The sequence below is a fragment of the Dermochelys coriacea genome, chromosome 2, assembly GCF_009764565.3.
Source record: "Dermochelys coriacea isolate rDerCor1 chromosome 2, rDerCor1.pri.v4, whole genome shotgun sequence".
Taxonomy (NCBI): Eukaryota; Metazoa; Chordata; order Testudines; family Dermochelyidae; genus Dermochelys; species Dermochelys coriacea.
Window position 1 is genome coordinate 78624839 of NC_050069.1, and position 19513 is coordinate 78644351.

A 19513-nucleotide genomic window follows, 5' to 3' on the forward strand; every position below is an offset into this window, starting at 1 on the left:
GCAGCTAATACAAGGAAAACAGCTCTTTGATATTCTGGGAATAAACATTCGTGATAGAGCAAGGAGGAGTGATACTTCAGGAACTGCCAGAGAAACAAGGCCCTGTGAGCAGATGAGAAACTCAATGTTCATACCTAGAGAGAGGAAGTGTCTGACTGGGGAAGCCCTACTCAATGACTGAAAAAAGGGACACAAAATTAACAAGTCCGGGTCAATTTATAATTATTTTGGTATAATCTTCAGTAATTTGGGATGATTATAGTGAAAGTCAGTGAGGTTCATGGGATTTATAAGTCTAAATTAGAACAGAATTTGGCAATTTATATTTGAGATAGAATTAGTTTGGGGAATAGTTTTTTACTGAAATACATATGAAATTGTTATAAGGATTAGAGATAGAGTAGAGTTAACCTACTGTGTGTATTTTAAAACAGGGACTACAATAAAAATTCTGGTCCAGCTCACCCTCTACAATGTATATACTACAAGAAAGAAAACTCTGTGAATTTTCTTTTCCAGGTTACCTCCACATTTTCCTGCTAATGGAGTGGGGTTTACAGCCACACACATATATAGGGCAGAAGCAACTCACAGTTGTGTCACTCATTTCTTTCATGAGTATCAACAGTAACAGCCGGTCCTTCCTACCCTCTATCTAACCTGACAAAATATTATATGCAAGAGAAAAAGATAGAGTTTCATTGTTGATGTGATGTGAATAAAGAGGTAGATCGTGCCAAACCAAACTGATCTCCTTCTTTGAGAAAGTAACAGATTATTTAGACAAAGGAAACACAGTGCATCGAATTTACTTAGATTTCAGTAAGGCGTTTGATACCGTGCCACATGGGGGAATTATTAGTTAAATTGGAAAAGATGGGGATCAATACGAAAATTGAAAGATGGATAAGGAATTGGTTAACAGGGAGACTACAGCAGGTCCTACTGAAAAGTGAACTGTCAGGCTGGAGGGAGGTTACCAGTGGAGTTCCTCAGGGATCAGTTTTGGGACCAATCTTATTTAATCTTTTTAATACTGACCTTGGCACAAAAAGTGGGAGTGTGCTAATAAAGTTTGCAGATGATACAAAGCTGGGAGGTATTGCCAATTTAGAGAGAGACCGGGATATCATACAGGAAGATTTGGATGACCTTGTAAACTGGAGTAATAGTAATAGGATGAAATTTAATAGTGAGAAGTGCAAGGTCATGCATTTAGGGATTAATAACAAGAATTTTAGTTATAAACTGGGGATCATCAATTAGAAGTAACGGAGGAGGAGAAGGACCTTGGAGTATTGGTTGAGCACAGGATGACTATGAGCTGCCAATGTGATATGGCCGTGAAAAAAGCTAATGCGGTCTTGGGATGCATCAGGCGAGATATTTCCAGTAGAGATAAGGAGGTTTTCGAACTGTTATACAATGCACTGGTGAGACCTCACCTGGAATACTGTGTGAAGTTCTGGTCTCCCATGTTTAAGAAGGATGGATTCAAACTGGAACAGGTAGAGAGAAGGGCTACTAGGATGATCCGAGGAATGGAAAACCTGTTTTATGAAAGGAGACTCAAGGAGCTTGGCTTGTTTAGCCTAACTAAAAGAAGGTTAAGGGGAGATATGATTGCTCTCTATAAATATATCAGAGGGCTAAATACTGGAGAGGGAGAGGAATTATTTAAGCTCTGTACCAATGTGGACACAAAGACAAATGGATATAAACTGGTCATTGGGAAGTTTAGACTTGAAATTAGACGAAGGATTCTAACCATCAGAGGTGTGAACTTTTGGAATAGCCTTCCAAAGGAAGCAGTGGGGACAAAAGACCTATCTGGCTTTAACATTTGTGACGGGACAAGGCCAGATGGCTATAGAAGAGTAGTGGGAGATAGATATATTAGCTCCAGGCTAAACAAATCCCTGGTACCAGGATAAGTGAAATGGCAGCTGCTCCAGGTCAATTAAGACACCTGGGGCCAATTAAGAACTTTCCAGAAGGCAGGGAGAAGGCTAGGTTCATTGGAACACCTGAAGCCAATCAGGGGCTGGCTGAAACTAGTTAAAAGCCTCCCAGTTAGTCAGGTGCGGGTGCATGTCAGGAGCTGTGGGAAGAAGTTGCGCTGTTGGAGAGGCTGAGTAGTACACACAATGTTGGGCACAAGGAAGGAGGCCCTGAGGTAAGGGTGAAGTGGAGCTTGAGGAAGTGAGGGCTGCTGTGGGGGAAGTAGCCCAGGGAATTGTACATGTCATGTTTCTAAAAGGTCAGCTACCATAGCTTATACTATTAGGATCCCTGGACTGGAGCCCGGAGTAGAGGGTGGGCCTGGGCTCCCCCCCACCTTTGCCCCCTGTTTAATCACTGAGACAGGGAGACAACAGAGACTGTGCAAGAAAAAAGAAAAGGAGTACCTGTGGCACCTTAGAGACTAACAAATTTATTAAAGCATAAGCTTTCGTGAGCTACAGCTCACTTCATCGGATGCATTTGGTGGTAAAAACAGAGGAGAGATTTATATACACACACACAGAGAACATGAAACAATGGGTTTATCATACACACTGTAAGGAGAGTGATCACTTAAAATAAGCCATCAACAGCAGCGGGGGGGGGGGGGGGGGGGGAGGAGGAAAACCTTTCATGGTGACAAGCAAGGTAGGCTAATTCCAGCAGTTAACAAGAATATCAGAGGAACAGTGGGGGGTGGGGTGGGGGGGGAGAAATACCATGGGGAAATAGTTTTACTTTGTGAAATGACTCATCCATTCCCAGTCTCTATTCAAGCCTAAGTTAATTGTATCCAGTTTGCAAATTAATTCCAATTCAGCAGTCTCTCCTTGGAGTCTGTTTTTGAAGCTTTTTTGTTGAAGGATAGCCACTCTTAGGTCTGTGATCGAGTGACCAGAGAGATTGAAGTGTTCTCCAACTGGTTTTTGAATGTTATAATTCTTGAGTCTGATTTGTGTCCATTCATTCTTTTACGTAGAGACTGTCCAGTTTGGCCAATGTTCATGGCAGAGGGGCATTGCTGGCACATGATGGCATATATCACATTGGTAGATGCGCAGGTGAACGAGCCTCTGATAGCGTGGCTGATGTGATTAGGCCCTATGATGGTATCACCTGAATAGATATGTGGACAGAGTTGGCAACGGGCTTTGTTGCAAGGATAGGTTCCTGGGTTAGTGGTTCTGTTGTGTGGTGTGTGGTTGCTGGTGAGTATTTGCTTCAGATTGGGGGGCTGTCTGTAAGCAAGGACTGGTCTGTCTCCCAAGATCTGTGAGAGTGATGGGTCGTCCTTCAGGATAGGTTGTAGATCCTTGATGATGCGTTGGAGAGGTTTTAGTTGGAGGCTGAAGGTGATGGCTAGTGGCGTTCTGTTATTTTCTTTGTTGGGCCTGTCCTGTAGTAGGTGACTTCTGGGTACTCTTCTGGCTCTGTCAATCTGTTTCTTCACTTTAGAAGGTGGGTATTGTAGTTGTAGGAATGCATGATAGAGATCTTGTAGGTGTTTGTCTCTGTCTGAGGGGTTGGAGCAAATGCGGTTATATCGTAGAGCTTGGCTGTAGACAATGGATCGAGTGGTATGATCTGGATGAAAGCTAGAGGCATGTAGGTAGGAATAGCGGTCAGGATAACTTCTCCTCACCTCCCTCGCTGGCTTATGATGAAAATGGCTCAGTAGACTGTGACCCTTGTCTCTAGAGAAATAAGGGTTACGTGGAGGGTCACAGAGAGCCTCTGAGGCTAGCGAAATCCGCCAGGAAATGCGGGACCCACGGAGGAAAGGACAGAGCTTTGTCACAACTGGTGTCAAATGTGGGATTTCGTTCACAGCGTGGCGGAAGAAAGAGGTTTTAAAAAAAAAAAAGTGCACTGGGCTTTTGGATTTTTTTTGTTTTGTTTTTTGTTTGTTTGCTTTATACCACAATGGAGGAGGTGGTCAGAGCTCTGGTACAAGCCATGGCAGCCCAGCAGGAGGCCACCCGGATTCGGGCAATGGCACAACAGGAGTCTATGCAGCTACAGCAGGAAACCAATCAATTACTGATGAGCCAGGTGACCCAAGATTGTGCCCTCTTGAGAGAGGTGGTGGACCAGCTGAAGATCCTCACCACCCAGGCCCGGGGGTCCGACGGGATGCAAACCCTGAGGGCCACTGGTTGTCTGCCAAAGATGACATAGAAGCATATCTCCTCTTGTTCGAAAGGACTGCTCAGCGTGAGGCGTGGCCCCAGGAGCAGTGGGCCAGCATCCTCGCCCCTTTTTTGTGTGGAGAGGCCCAGAAGGGCTAGTTTGACTTGCCTGCCACAGATGCCACTGACTATACCTGTCTGAAGGCAGAGATCCTAGCACAGCAGGCGTAACAGCAGCGGTAAGGGCCCAGAGGTTCCATGAGTGGAAATACCAGGAGAACAAACCCCCGAGGTCCCAGCTATTCAACCTCATACACCTCGCATGGAAGTGGTTACAGCCCGAGGCGTGCAGGCCGGAGGAGATTTTGGAAACTCTGGTCAAAGACCATTACATGCGGGGACTGCCGCCAGATCTCCGCAAATGGGTAGGCCAGAACGATCTGTCCACGTATGACGAGATGATAACACTGGTAGAAAGATGTATGACTGGGGACTGACCCGACTACCCAAGGAAGGCCCCTTTTGAAGCAAGCACCTGACCCCAACCCTGGAAGGTTGGCAGCCAAACCCTTGGGGAGTCCTAGGTGGAAGAAGGGGAGGGCTGAAAACCAGCAGGGATCCCAGAAGGAAGGGATTGTCCTGTGTGGGGGGAGCCCTGGGACTCAACCCCTTAACCCCCGGGATAGGGGAGTGATTAAAAGCAATTATAGATGTTATGCATGTGGGGAGTGGGGACACATAGCAGCACAGTGTCCCAGCACCAAGGAGCCTATGCAATGTAACTTGGGGGATTGGGAGATCCCATGCTCCCTTATCCACCTCACGGGGATCGCATTAGCCCCACATAATTACACCAGGCCAGTGAGCATAAATGGAGCAGAGACTACAGCGCTTGTGGACTCTGGGAGTGCTATCACCCTCATATCGGGTAAGCTGGTAAAAAATAGTCAGCTGCTACAAGCTAAACATGTAGCTGTGACGTGCGTGCACGGGGCCGTGAGCCATTACCCCACCATCCCAGTGGAGATAGAGGTTCAGGAAAACCCCATTGAGGTGACTGTGGGTGTAGTTCCTAAACTCCCATATCCTGTAGTCATTGGGAGGGACTATCCAGGGTTTGATAATTTATTCCCCCCGGAGAGGCTGGAGGGAGGTGGGGACCCTGAGGACAGCGACTCGTCATAGGGGGAATGTCAACCCCCAATGTTCGCTGAGATTTCTCAGGATCTGTTCTCAGCCCCCCTGAAAGACCCAGAAGACAAAAAAGGAGAGGAAGGCCGTGAAGGCCTTGGGAACCCGGATCCTGACCCAGGGCCAGAAGACCTCCCTAGTAGGCAGATGGACGCGAGCAGCCAACAGAGAAACTTCCACCACAGAAGGTGAGCGAGAAGCTACCCCCAGCCATGATGGCGGCGAGCCATTGGAAGAAGCAGAAGCTGGCCCCTGGGAGCTTGGGCAGGTTAGTCCCGGGAGAGAGACTTTTGGGCGGGACCAGGCGGAGGAACCCGGATATGATAACGCCAGGAAAGAGGTGGCCAAGATTGATGGGATACCCATGGATGGGAAGGTCTGGGGGTCCTGGTCCTTACTTTATAGTGAAGAAAGATCTCCTGTACTGCGTGGTGCAAATGCAGGAGCAAGAGATACAACAACTTCTGGTGCCACGAAAGCATCAAAAAGCCATATTGAATCTCACCCACAGTCACCTGTTTGGAGGACACCTAGGGGTAGAGAAAACCCAGGCACGGGTCCTGCGGAAGTTCTTCTGGCCAGGAGTACATGAAGATGTCCGGCGATACTGCACCTCTTGTCCGGAATGTCAGTTACACAGCCCTCGCCCGCACTTGTGGGCTCCTTTGATAGCTCTTCCAATAATAGAGGTTCCTTTTGAACGGATAGCCATGGATCTGGTATGGCCCCTAGAGAAGACAGCTCTGGGCCACCAACATGTGCTTGTTGTACTGGACTACGCAACCCGGTACCCGGAAGCTGTTCCCCTGCGCAACACAGCTTCCAAGACAATAGCTAAGGAGCTAGTACAGATCTTTGCCCGGGTTGGGCTACCCAAGGAGATATTGACTAATCAAGGGACACCTTTCATGTCCAAGTTGATGAAAGATCTCTGTTCATTGCTCCAAGTACAAGCCCTACGGACCTCTGTATACGACCTGCAAACAGACGGCCTTGTGGAAAGGTTCAATAGGACCTTCAAGGCCATGATCAGGAAAGTGTGAGCCAGGATGGGAAAAATTGGGATACCCTATTGCCTAACCTCATGTTCGCCATCTGGGAGGTTCCGCAAGCCTCCACGGGTTTCTCTCCATTCGAACTACTATATGGGCGCCACTTTCGGGGCATATTGGTTATAGCCAGAGAAGCCTGGGAAGAGGAGCCAAATCCCGGAAGGAACATAGTTGAGCATGTACTGCAGATGAGAGATCGGATAGCCCGAGTTACGCCCATTGTATGGGAACATTTGGAGAGAGCACAGGAGACCCAACGAACCCATTATAACCACCAAGCAAAGCTTCGACGGTTCCAACCAGGGGATCGGGTGATGGTACTGGTGCCCACAGCAGAAAGTAAACTGTTGGATATATAAGGTGAAATATAAGGTGCAGCAGCCAGGCCACCAGAAATCGAAGCAAATTTACCACATCAATCTTCTAAAACCTTGGCATGATCAAGAGACATGCTTAGTCATGCAGGAAACCCTTCCCTAGGAGGATAACTTACACGAGCAAGTGAGGATATCATCTGACTTGACGCCGATCCAAAAGATCGAGGCAGCCGACATGATTAATCGCAACAGAGATGTGTTCTCCACAAAACCAGGGCGGACGACTGAGACCTATCACCATATCCGCACGATCCCCGGAGCCAAGGTAACATTGAGACCCTACCGAATCCCAGCAGCTAAAAAAGAGGAAATCAAGGCCGAAGTAAAGAAAATGTTAGAATTAGGGATTATTGAAGAATCTTACAGTCAATGGTCCAGTCCAATTGTTCTAGTGCCTACACCTGACGGTACCATGAGATTCTGTAATGACTTTCGCCGACTGAATGAAATATCCCAGTTTGATGCATACCCCATACCACACATCAACAAACTGGTTGACCGACTGGGTAGTGCCTGATTCTTGACTACACTGGATCTGACAAAAGGGTACTGGCAGATTCCTCTGACCAAAGAAGCTAAAGAAAAGACAGCATTCTCCACCCCGGATGGGCTATTCCAGTACACCATCCTCCCTTTTGGGCTACATGGGGCCCAAGCCCCATTCCAGCGCCTCATGGATAAGCTGCTGCGCCCCCATACTAGTTATGCAGCTGCATACCTAGATGATGTCATCATCCATATGCCAGACTGGGGAACCCACTTGGAGAAAGTTGAGGCAGTACTGCGCATCTTAAGGCGGGCTGGCCTCACTGCTAATCCTGCTAAATGGGCTATAGGGCTAGCAGAGGCTAGGTACCTGGGATATATTGTGGGAAGGGGCATAGTGAAGCCCCAAACGAATAAGCTAGAGGGAATTCAAAACTGGCCCCAGCCGACCTGAAAGAAGCAGGTCCGTGCGTTCCTAGGTGTGGTAGGCTACTACCGACGGTTTATTCCCCACTTCGCCACTAGGGCAAGTCCCATAACGGACCTGGTGAAGGCCCGAGGTCCAGACATGGTAAAGTGGACCGACGCAGCAGAGGGGGCATTTACAGACCTTCGGACGACCCTCTGTAATGACCCCGTGTTCATAGCCCCGGATTTTAACAGGGAATTTGTTTTACAAACAGACGCTTCCGAGGTGGGTCGGGAGCAGTTCTGTCGTAAATGGTGGGAGAAGAGGAACACCCAATCCTCTACCTAAGCAGAAAGCTTCTCCCAAAAGAACAGAAATATGCAGTAGTCGAGAGAGAATGCCTTGCTGTCAAATGGGCTATGGAGACACTGTGTTATTACCTCTTAGGCCAGCGATTTACTCTTGTGACGAACCATGCACCCCTCCAGTGGATGCAGCGGAATAAGGAAAAGAATGCAAGGGTCACCAGGTGGTTCTTATCCCTCCAACCATTCCAGTTCCGCATACGGCACAGTGCTGGATGCCACCATGGCAACGCTGATGGTCTGTCACGAGCATACTGCCTGGTGTCCCAAGTTGCCCAACTCTATGGTGATGAGCAGAGGGGGTGGATATGTGACAGGGCAAGGCCAGATGGCTAAGGAAGAGCAGTCTTATTGGGATCCGGGAAGTGGGCGGGCAAAGCCCGTCCACCGCTAAAGGATCCCCCCCAGCCTAAAAGGGGGATCCACAAGACCTAGATACCCAAAAAATTCCGGGGAACAATTAATGAAATAACAGGCACAGGAGTGTGGTCAAAGTGTCAAACAAAGGGAACCGGATGGGGACACCGAGCAGAGAACCCCGGACAGCGCCCACTGCTCCTAAAAGGTGTCACGGGAGTCAGAGGATGCCGCCCAGAGGAACTCTGCCCGGATGCGTGAACGGACTGAGGATCGGAAATAGGCCCCACAGTCACAGGAGACTCCATCAGCCAACCTCCTCACTCTGGTTTTATAGATGGCCATTTTAGCTAGGGCCAGGAGGAGGTTGACCAGGAGATCCCGTGACTTTGTGGGGCCATGGATAGGGAGTGCGTAAATAAGAAGGTGAGGGGAGAAGTGCAACCAAAAACATAATAAAATATTAGTGAGGAGCCGGAATAGGGGCTGCAGCCTGGCACACTCCAAGCATATATGTGCCAGGATATCCCTCACGCCGCAAAAGGGGCAGGTGTCTGGGATTGAGATGAACCGCGCCAAGTCCACGCCCCTGCTCACGGCTCCGTGCAGGAGCTGCCAACTGACATCCCCGGCGGGCCTTGGAACTAAGGTGGAATATAGGCTGGACCACCGGGGCTTCTCACCCTCCAAAGGTGGCAGGAGGTCCCGCCATTTTGTATCAGGGCGGGACACGAGGGTGAGGGCGTGAAGGGTGTGGAGCACAAGCGTGTATAGATGTTTTCTTGGCACGGTTTGAAAGCAGACCGGCTGCATCTCGTGCAGCTGGCTTCCAGGGAAGGGGTGAAGGGGTCGGTTGGGTCCACGGGGCAGGGGTCCAATTAAAAGGTCCAGCGGGCCTGGGGTAGCGGGTGGGCGGGGTGTGCCCTCGTGCAGGACCCGGTCGAGATAAACCTGAGCAGCGGGTGGCAAAGCGGCCTTCACCTCCTGAAGTATGCGCCGGGGAGTACAAGGTCTGGAAAGCCCCATGTGCTGAGTGAGTGTCAGAGGATCCAGCCAGTCTCCCTGGTCATAGTCCAGGAGGTCTCCGACTCTTGTGACCTCTGCCAGGACCAACCTCTGGCGCACCAAGCGGGACTCCACCACCTGCACATGGAGCTGGGGGTTGTGTAGCAGGGGCTCCGTGAGGAGATCTGCCCCCTCGGTGGCCGCCACGGACCTGGTCGTTGAAAAGAGTTTCCAGGTCTGGAGCAGGTCCTGGTAGAAGACCGGCAGCCCAGAGAGGTCTCGCGGAAGACCTCTCGGATGGAAATAAAGGAGCTGCCGGTCGTATCGGAGCCCTCGGAAGTGGCGCAGGAAGGCGTGCAGAAAGGCCAGTATGCTCCACGCCGGACTACCTGCACCATAAAGGAGCCTCTGCAGGGTCTGGAGGCGGAAGACATGGACCTGAGTAAGCAGACATTTTAGGCCCTGCCCTCCCTCCTCCAGAGGTAGATGGAGAACCCCTGCAGGGACCCAGTGCAGTCCTGACCAAAAGAACTCCAGAATCAATGTCCAGAGATTGGCCAGGAAACCCGGGGCCGGGACCAGGGTGTTGAGCTGGTACCAGAGCATGGACAGGACTAGTTGATTAAGCACCAACGCTCTCCCTCGAAGGGAGAGGCACCGGAGTAGTCCTGTCCATTTCTGGAGCCGCTCTATCACCCTGCCCTCTAAATTCTGCCAGTTCTGCAAGCCTCCACCCGTGCCAAGTCATCTGGGTCCTAGACCACGAGGAGCACATCATCAGCGTATGCCAACAGGACCAGCCGCAGCTCCGGCTCCTGCAGCACCAATCCTGTCAACCTCCTTCGGAGGAGACAGAGGAAGGGCTCAATCGCCAGAGCGTACAGCTGGCCCGAGAGGGGGCACCCCTGCCGTACTCCTCGCCCGAAGCTGACCAGTTCGGTCAGGGTCCAGTTGAGCCTGACCAAACACTCTGCGGAGGCGTACAGCGCCCGGAGAAAACCCACAAACTGGGGTCTGAAGCCAAAAGTTTGCAGAGTGCTCAGGAGATATCCATGATCCATCCTGTCGAACACCTTCTCCTGATCTAAGGACAGGAGGGCGAACGACAGACCATCCCTACACCCGAGTTCCAAAAGGTCCCGGACCAGATATAGGTTGTCGAAGATGCTGCGGCCCGGGACGGTGTAGGTCTGGTCTGGGTGGACCACGTCCGCCAGCACGGACCCTAGCCGCAGTGAGATTGCTTTTGCCACAACTTTGTAGTCCGTGCTGAGGAGCGAGACAGGACGCCAATTTCGTAAATTGCGGAGGTCCCCCTTCTTCGGCAATAAGGCGAGCACGGCTCGCCTGCACTAAAGAGGGAGGACCCCGCTCTGCAAAGACTCGGCCCAGACGGTGACTAGGTCTGGGCCAAGGACGTCCCAGAAGACGCGGTAGAACTCCACGGTCAGCCCGTCCATGCCCGGACTAAGGAAGAGTAGTGGGAGATAGATATATTAGCTCCAGGCTAAACAAATCCCTGGTACCAGGATAAGTGAAATGGCAGCTGCTCCAGGTCAATTAAGACACCTGGGGCCAATTAAGAACTTTCCAGAAGGCAGGGAGAAGGCTAGATTCATTGGAACACCTGAAGCCAATCAGGGGCTGGCTGAAACTAGTTAAAAACCTCCCAGTTAGTCAGGTGCGGGTGCATGTCAGGAGCTGTGGGAAGAAGTTGCGCTGTTGGAGAGGCTGAGTAGTACACACAATGTTGGGCACAAGGAAGGAGGCCCTGAGGTAAGGGTGAAGTGGAGCTTGAGGAAGTGAGGGCTGCTGTGGGGGAAGTAGCCCAGGGAATTGTACATGTCATGTTTCTAAAAGGTCAGCTACCATAGCTGATACTATTAGGATCCCTGGACTGGAGCCCGGAGTAGAGGGTGGGCCTGGGCTCCCCCCCACCTTTGCCCCCATGTTTAATCACTGAGACTGGGAGACAACAGAGACTATGCAAGGAAGGATAACTTCTCCTCACCTCCCTCGTTGGCTTATGATGAAAATGGCTCAGTAGACTGTGACCCTTGTCTCTGGAGAAATAAGGGTTACGTGGAGGGTCACAGTGAGCCTCTGAGGCTAGCGAAATCCGCCAGGAAACGCAGGACCCACAGAGGCAAGAACAGAGCTTTGTCACACATTAAACTCGATAAGTTTATGGAGGAGATGGTATGATGGGATGACATGATTTTGGTAATTAATTGATCTTTAAATATTTGTGGTAAATAGGTCCAATGGCCTGTGATGGGATGTTAGATGGGGTGGGATCTGAGTTACTACAGAAAATTCTTTTCTGGATATCTGGCTGGTGAATCTTGCCCATATGCTCAGGGTTTAGCTGATCGCCATATTTGGGGTCGGGAAGGAATTTTTCTCCAGGGCAGATTGGAAGAGGCCCGGGAGGTTTTTCACCTTCCTTTGTAGCATGGGTCACTTGCTGGAGGATTCTCTGCTCCTTGAAGTCTTTAAACTACAATTTGAGAACTTCGATAGCTCAGACATAGGTGAGAGTTTTTCGCAGGAGTGGGTGGGTGAGATTCTGTGGCCTGCGTTGTGCAGGAGGTCGGACTGATGATCATAATGGTCCCTTCTGACCTTAATATCTATAAATCTTAATAAATACAGCATATGAAAGAAATGTTTAGTGAATAATACTGTCACAATTGCAATCACATCAGTCTTTCCCATATAATTTTAATGCCAAAACATATGCAAACTAAAAATTCTACCATTATGAAGTCTGTAACACAGTCTTTTGGATGAAGTTATAATTTAATTCTGCTATTTTATTCTTTTTTTAAAAAAATTATCTTTTAACAATAATTTTCTCAGAATACATGAGTAAAAAAATACATAAGTATATCACAGCACTAAATCCAGATTTACATGTATGATTCATTCAGCACAAAAAGTTTAAATCTCCAAGAGTCATAATACATACAATACAGTAATAACTGAAGATTTAGTTCTTGTTAATACCATTAATTATCATAGCCATCTTTTGTCCTTGCCTATCCATGCAGTGGCTCCTCAATTATTCTCCTCTTACACCATTCTCATGGGTGCACAGATGGCATGCAAAAAAATGAAGCATGGGGAGGAGACGAGAACACCAGAGGCAGAAATTGCAGAGAGTCTGATATCTTATGTCAAGAAGTTCTTTTGAAATCTTATATGGTAGCTGTAGTGAAAGCAAAGCATGCTTCTTCTCATCCACTAGAATGTCCATGTAAACTTGACCAGAGAACTTGTTCCAAGTGGTAGTTAGCTTGGCAAACCTATGCTATTTCTGCTCAGAAGCAGAACTGAGTGTTTCTCACAGAGAGGAATAGGAATTCAATATGATTCTAGAGGTGCTAAAAGGCCTGCATGGTGGCCTTCACTCCTTAGGTCTAGGAAAATCAAGTATGGAACTATCAAATCTGTTGTTGAGTGAGACTGGTAGTGTCAGGATGTCAACTTTTCTGGGATGAGTGTGTTAGGCCCAGGCACAAAAAGATAGGTTTTTATGATGTTATTTAATTATTTATGACCATGTCTTTAATATTCCTATTCTTTGAATCAGGTTATTGACAAAATTGTGATGAGGCAGATTTAATATAATTTGAAGTGATAAAAATTCACTTTCATTCTGGCTTTTGGCCTGAGCATGGCAGAGAGACATGGCTAGTTTTGCTGGTTGGTGATTTCCTTCTAACAATGCACTCAAATCTCGAAGAATAAGAAGATACATCTACATACTCAAATGAGATTATACAGTGCTATTGTCTTTCTGACACTACTGTATGCCTTGGAAATATGGCTGATGGTGGAAGTACTCAACAGGAAATGAAAATATTTCACCAACTTTATTTAATAAGAATCTTGGGAATCCATTGGTGAGATCATCTAACCAATACGAAAGTGCTGCACCAACGGGTCAGGAGACTCAATAATCAGATAGTGACGACTATTGTGGTTTGGTCATGTCATCAGGCTACCCTGTGGAAGAAGCAGAAGGTGTCTTAGATTAGATTCCCGCTGGGAAGAGGGAAAGAAAAGGGACTTATTATAGAAAGAACTAAAAAAATGCTACCATCATGGAGATGAAGTAAGATGGAGTTAGACAGCAATGGAAAAATTGGGTTGCCTCATGTGTCACTAGGCGCAAGAAATTCTAAATCAAAGTAAGTCATATCCAGTTGCTGATTCTTTTAAATGTGTAACTCAGCTCACATACTTGCTACACGATGGAGGTGATGCAAGTGGCTAGAGGAAGTATTAAGGAGTTATGATGGGAATGGAATCTGTTCCAATATTTAGGGGGTCCACTCACCCTTTATCCAAAAGACTCATAATTTAGGGGTGCTTTCGGATCTCTGATTGTTTGGATTGTCAGGTGGCATTAGCAGCCAAAATTAAAAAAAACAAACGATAAGACAATTCCAATAATTCCAATAATTTATTTCTGACAAAGACCATTCTGCAGTTCCTCATGCCCTTTTAGCTTGCAGATTGGATTATAGCAATGTCCTGTACATAGGCTTCCTTTGACAACTGCTCAGAGGATACAGCTAGTACAGAATAAAGTTCTCATCTGTTTGATGAAGAGAGCTATAGCAAATTAATTTCTGGATAGAACTGACTTTCTGTTTACTTCCAGGTCATATACATCTGTAAAGTCCTAAATAGTGAGGTGCTGACTACCTGAAACATTGTCTCTCTACTGTATCTGCCACAAGTCAGCATGGGAACTTCTGGTTTCTAGGAATGGGGACAGAGATTTCCAGATGAGGGTCCTTCACTCTGGTCTTCACTTCTCCCACTAGTCTAGTAGATTCCAAGTCAGCTGGCTTTCAAAGCATGGTGTAAGATCCATCCATCTTTTTTCTCTGGGTTTGCCTGAAAAGAATATTTCTGGAGGTAGTATATTGTTCAGTAATGAATAAGGTTCTTCCAGCATTGAAATTGTTGAACAATTTCCACACTGTATGCTATATTCTTCAAGCAATTCAAATATTGTACAGAACCCAGAATCATGTTATAAAGAATGGGTTTCAAATACTGGAAATAAAATAATTTTGATAATAAAGATGTATTCCTTTAAAATACATCTTCTTTAGTTGTTCTTAAAATATGTATTTTAAATTGTATTGGTAAAAAGACTCAAACACTTTAAGGCCAGAAGGGACCATCATGATAATTTAATCTGACCTCCTGCACATAGAATCTCACCAACCCACTCCTGTAACAGACACATAACCTCTGTCTGAGTTACTGAAGTCCTCACATCATGATTTAGACTTCAAGTTACAGAGAAACCACCATTTACACTCATTTAAACCTGCAAGTGACATTATCTATTATTTGAATGACTAGGCACAATGAAGCATGCATCTATAATGATCTCATAATTCAAAGAGGTTGGGTGAAAATCAGGTTTTGCCATGACAAAAAGTATATTAATGCCTGACATAATACACCTCTGGTCTTGGGAAATGGTGATTTTCATATGAAAATGTTGAGCTAAATCACTAGGTAAAAACAAGAAAAGCTAGTTAAAGTATGCTTGGGTGTATCATTTTATGTAGGGAAGAGACTGATAAAACTTCTAAAAAAATTATTAAACAAAAACTTTTTAATGAGAATAATTTTAAAATTAGATATTTTATTTACACTTTCTGGATGTTTTAGGTGGTTTCTTATGACAAAAAGAAAACATACTGTAAAAGCTATATTCTGCAGTCTTACACAATCCAAATATCAATTGGGAATGAGTAAAGTCTGAAGGATTTAAACCTTTTTTTTTTTTAATAATTATTCTTACAATTCTTACAAGCTGCATATTATTCCCTCTGATGGATTAATAAAGGCAGAGTTTGAAGAGATATTAGTTTCTTAGGGTAAGTCTCATTTATTTATTATATACCCTTCAGAACTGAGTGCGTAATCTAAATTAATAACATTCACCACATTAGACTCCCCTCAACACATAGAACAGTTCATAGTCTAATGCTTGGCAAAAGTATGTCTTGACCCATATTTTAAAGTTCACTAAATATAGCGTCTGGTGGACCACCAAGGGAGTGAGTTTCAGAGCAAGTAATGCTGCACTGAAAACATTCTGATCTAGATTCTTGGCTACTGCAATTAAGGAACACACAGTGCCACTCAGAAGGGAAGATGCAAATGTGGTCTCTGGGCCCCCCACTCCAATTCTTGGCTTGTGGTGTGTTGGTCTGATATTCCTAAGTAACTTCAAGCAGCCAGAACACTTGGAATTAGATTATATTCCCAGGGGCCCATGTATCAATTAGTAATCAGTGAAGCAAATGCCACATCTCTTTTTCCAAGACCATACATCTATGCCACCAGTAGGGAGGAGGTGGTATTGGAGTTGCAACACTGTTTTATACCAGGTTTCAGAGTAGCAGCTGTGTTAGTCTGTATTCGCAAAAAGAAAAGGAGTACTTGTGGCACCTTAGAGACTAACAAATTTATTAGAGCACGAGCTTTCGTGAGCTACAGCTCACTTCATCGGTTACAGGTTTCAGAGTAGCAGCCGTGTTAGTCTGTATTCGCAAAAAGAAAAGGAGTACTTGTGGCACCTTAGAGACTAACAAATTTATTAGCGCATAAGCTTTCGTGATACATACAGAGGGGAGCCCCTCTGTATTTTCCACCAAATGCATCCGATGAAGTGAGCTGTAGCTCACGAAAGCTTATGCTCTAATAAATTTGTTAGTCTCTAAGGTGCCACAAGTACTCCTTTTCTTTTTGTTTTATACCACTGGAGGATCCATCTTGCACTAAAGTGATCCTCTTGGGCCCATTTGAAGGGGCTCCATGCTCAGAATAGTGTGGTACAAAGTGCCAAACTTTACCCCAATTTATGGGCCCCTGCTACTAGGCCTCAAAAGTACACATCTAGTGACTTTCAACATAAGTGTATCGATTGAAGCCACTGCAATGACTCACAGGAAGAGAGACAGTCCCTATAGTAGCCAGATCATAAATTATACGATACAACAATTATAACGATATGACAGTTCAGGTTTTTAGCCACTCCTTCAGAATAAGGAGTTTGAATACCCAGCTCTTAACTATTCCGCTATGGATTTCTCCAGGTAAATATGCTGACACATAACTAAGGATTCAAAAGGGCAAAAACTTACTGTTGAGCATAATTCTTACTAATATGAGCAGTCTGATTCACTTGGAGCATTACATTTGGAAATGTGTCATAAGTGGATCCAAATTGTAGCCATATCCTGGCATTTTACCATGTCTGCAATTCTTTTTGAAATGAATGAAAGTTGTGTAATTTTGATGTTAGGCTATGACCCATTAATATTTTGAAGGTTAGCATGGTACTGTAATTCATTCTAATATAATTACCATGGGACAATTGTGATTTTGCCACAAGCCCTATGTATGGGGCAACACACAGCTATGCTGCCCCAGGAGCTGTCACAATCTGTTTCCCTGCTCCAGAGGGTATGTAACCTGTGGCAGCCCTATACCGGTGCAGTACATACTCCCTGGTGCAATGTGTTGGCTAGTGCAGGGGGATGGAGTATTCCCTGTTCCTTGTCATCCACTCGCCACCCAAATTCACATATTATGAGGAATGCAATGGTCCCAAGAAAGCTTCTCTTCTATCCACGCTGCCATTCACAGTATGGATAGATGGCATGGAATAGGAAAGACAGCTTGATGCCACCATGGGAATTGGCAGGTTGTGTTTATTAAGCGAAAAGGGGGAAAGCTCCCAGTTCCCAAATGTTAGCACCTGAATTCCAGTTTCCCGGCGCACATATTTGACAGAAAATATTTCATTAGCAATATCATTAAATACAGAAAAATTGGTAATGAAAATGAATGGTACAGATGACTTCTTTCCTGCTAAGGGGTGTATTTTACAAGCCTGTGCAGAAACCCCATACAGCAGACCTATAATGTACAAGGTGAGGGATAATTAGGGCTTTAACTGAAAGGACAAACTGAAAGCAAAGTAGAGTGAAAGATGGCTAGGCTTGGTCTACACAAGGCACTTATGTCGAAATAACTACATCACTCGGGGTGTGGAAAATCCACACCCTTGAGCGACATAGTTAGCAACCTAACCCCTGGTGTAGACAGTGGTATGTCAACAGGAGAAATTCTCCTGTAGGCATAGGTAGCATCTTCACCAAGCGTCACAGCAGTGCAGTAAATGTAGAGAAGCCCCTAGGTACAACAGGACACTACCATGTTAAAAAAGGTTTAATGAACTTTTTTTCAATTAATTTATAATATCCAGCAGCTCTTTAGAAGATAAATGGAATGTATTTTAAAATAGTAATTTACTTTTCACTATTTAAGTAGTTTGTTTACTTTTTGTACCTCACTCAGTTTGGACAACAAAATACAAAACTCATCTTCACCTTTGTTTCTGTTCAGGTTCATTTTCTGTTTAACATTGCACTATTCAGTTTGTGGGGGGATTTTTTTTTTTTTTAAATCACGGTCCATTTGAATATTTAAAACCATCACAGAATACTCGGCATTGCCAACTGTTGCTTTTTCTTCATACCCCAGCCTCTGGAATAATGTAATTAAGTGAAAAGAAAAGACGGACTTGTGACACCTTAGAGACTAACACATTTATTGGAGCATAAGCTTTCGTGAGCTACAGCTCACTTCATCGGATGCATACTCTGAAACCTGTAATTAAGTGAGAATCTCAACTTTGTTCAGGTTTCAGAGTAGCAGCCGTGTTAGTCTGTATTCGCAAAAAGAAAAGGCGGACTTGTGGCACCTTAGAGACTAACACATTTATTAGAGCACAAGCTTTCGTGAGCTACAGCTCACTTCATAATGCATCCGATGAAGTGAGCTGTAGCTCGCGAAAGCTCGTGCTCTAATAAATTTGTTAGTCTCTAAGGTGCCACAAGTCCTCCTTTTCTTTCAACTTTGTTCGTTTGTTGTTGTTGTTTTTTTTTTTAAAGAGAAAAAGAAATCCAGACAGCTCGGTTGCTTGAAAATGAAATAAAAATCAGAAGCCCAATAAAAAAGAACCATAAAGCTTTTTTTTAAAAAAAAAAAAAAAAATCTCCCCCTTTTAAAGCTCGCCTTGTGACTTGCGAGGCTCGTCGCGGGAGGTTTGGGGCTGACGAGAGCGGCTCAAGCGCTGATCTGCGAACGCCCCCAGGCTTTGGGCTGCCGCGCGGTTGTGGACTGTGTCAACCTCACCGGCGAAGCCGCTTCTAACATCCCCGCCTCTCCTTCGCCTCGCGACTGGCCCGCGGCCCGCGGCCCCCGCCTTCTCGGCGTCGGCGTCGGCGTCGGCTCCGGCGGCCCCCTCGGGCTGAGCCTTTGCCCGCTCCGCAGCGTGCCCGGGGCGGATTTAACTCGCTCTCTAGGGAAACGAAGCCGAGCCCCTGGGGCGGTCCCCACCCCCGGGGGCAACCAGGGGGCCCCGAGCTGGGCAGGGGAAGGCCGCTGCCAGCGGGGAGGTCGGCGGCCCGAGGGCGCCGAGACCGCCCCCAGCCACGGTGCGGAAACCGCGGCCGCCCAGGCAAGCGGGGCTCAGGCGTGGCTGGCGCCGCCCTCTTCGTGCGCCGCTACGCCCAGCGCCGGGGCAGGGCGGCTTCCCCGGTGGGCGGAGGAGGGGAAGCGGCACCTGGCCCGACCGGGCCGGCGGAGGAAGGGGGCTGGCTGAGAAGGGAGTTTCCTGGCCCCGGCGAGGAGCGGAGCAAACAATTCAAGTCCTTGCGAGGAGCCGCACGGCGCGTCTGCCGCTGCGCCTCGCCCCACCCGCCCCGACCCAAAAGAGGGAAAAGAAAGTAGCCGCCGCCGCCGCCGCCGCCCCGGCAGCAGCCTTGGCCCCCTGCTCCTTCGCGGGCGCCCTCAGCCAGCGCCTCCGCCGCCCGGAGATGGCCCCCGCCGCAGCCCGCCCGGGGGGCTCGCTCTGCAGAGCCGCCTGTCGGCAGCTCCTCTTCGGCCTCTTGGTGAGTGTGGCCGGCGCTCCCCGGCACCCCAGCGGGGGGCGCCTCTTCCCGGTGCCGCGGAGATCCGCGGGCTGGTCCCCGCCGCCGCCGCCGCCGCCGCCGGGAAGCCTTTGGCGCCATCCGCGCAGGATACCGGC

The 19513-nt window shown here is 47.3% G+C and overlaps 1 protein-coding gene and 1 long non-coding RNA gene across 3 annotated transcripts in view; one reads left to right on the forward strand and one right to left on the reverse strand.

The window, feature by feature from the left end:
- Positions 1–12163: 12163 nt before the first annotated feature.
- Positions 12164–18936, reverse strand: LOC119851668. The gene is made up of 3 exons (XR_005291323.2): positions 18619–18936; positions 14092–14286; positions 12164–13386 (listed from the first exon to the last, which is right to left on the reverse strand). It is a non-coding gene; the product is annotated as an uncharacterized LOC119851668 (long non-coding RNA).
- A 192-nt stretch (positions 18937–19128) lies between these two features.
- The window catches only part of DSC1 (desmocollin 1), a 42599-nt gene continuing 42214 nt past the window's right edge, over positions 19129–19513 (forward strand). The window contains exon 1 of one of the 2 annotated variants that reach the window (XM_038391884.2): positions 19129–19376. In XM_038391884.2, coding sequence (XP_038247812.1) covers positions 19302–19376 — 75 coding nt within the window. In that variant the 5' untranslated portion in view covers positions 19129–19301. The remainder of the gene's footprint in view (positions 19377–19513) is intronic. The other variant, XM_038391886.2, reaches the window with a different exon arrangement.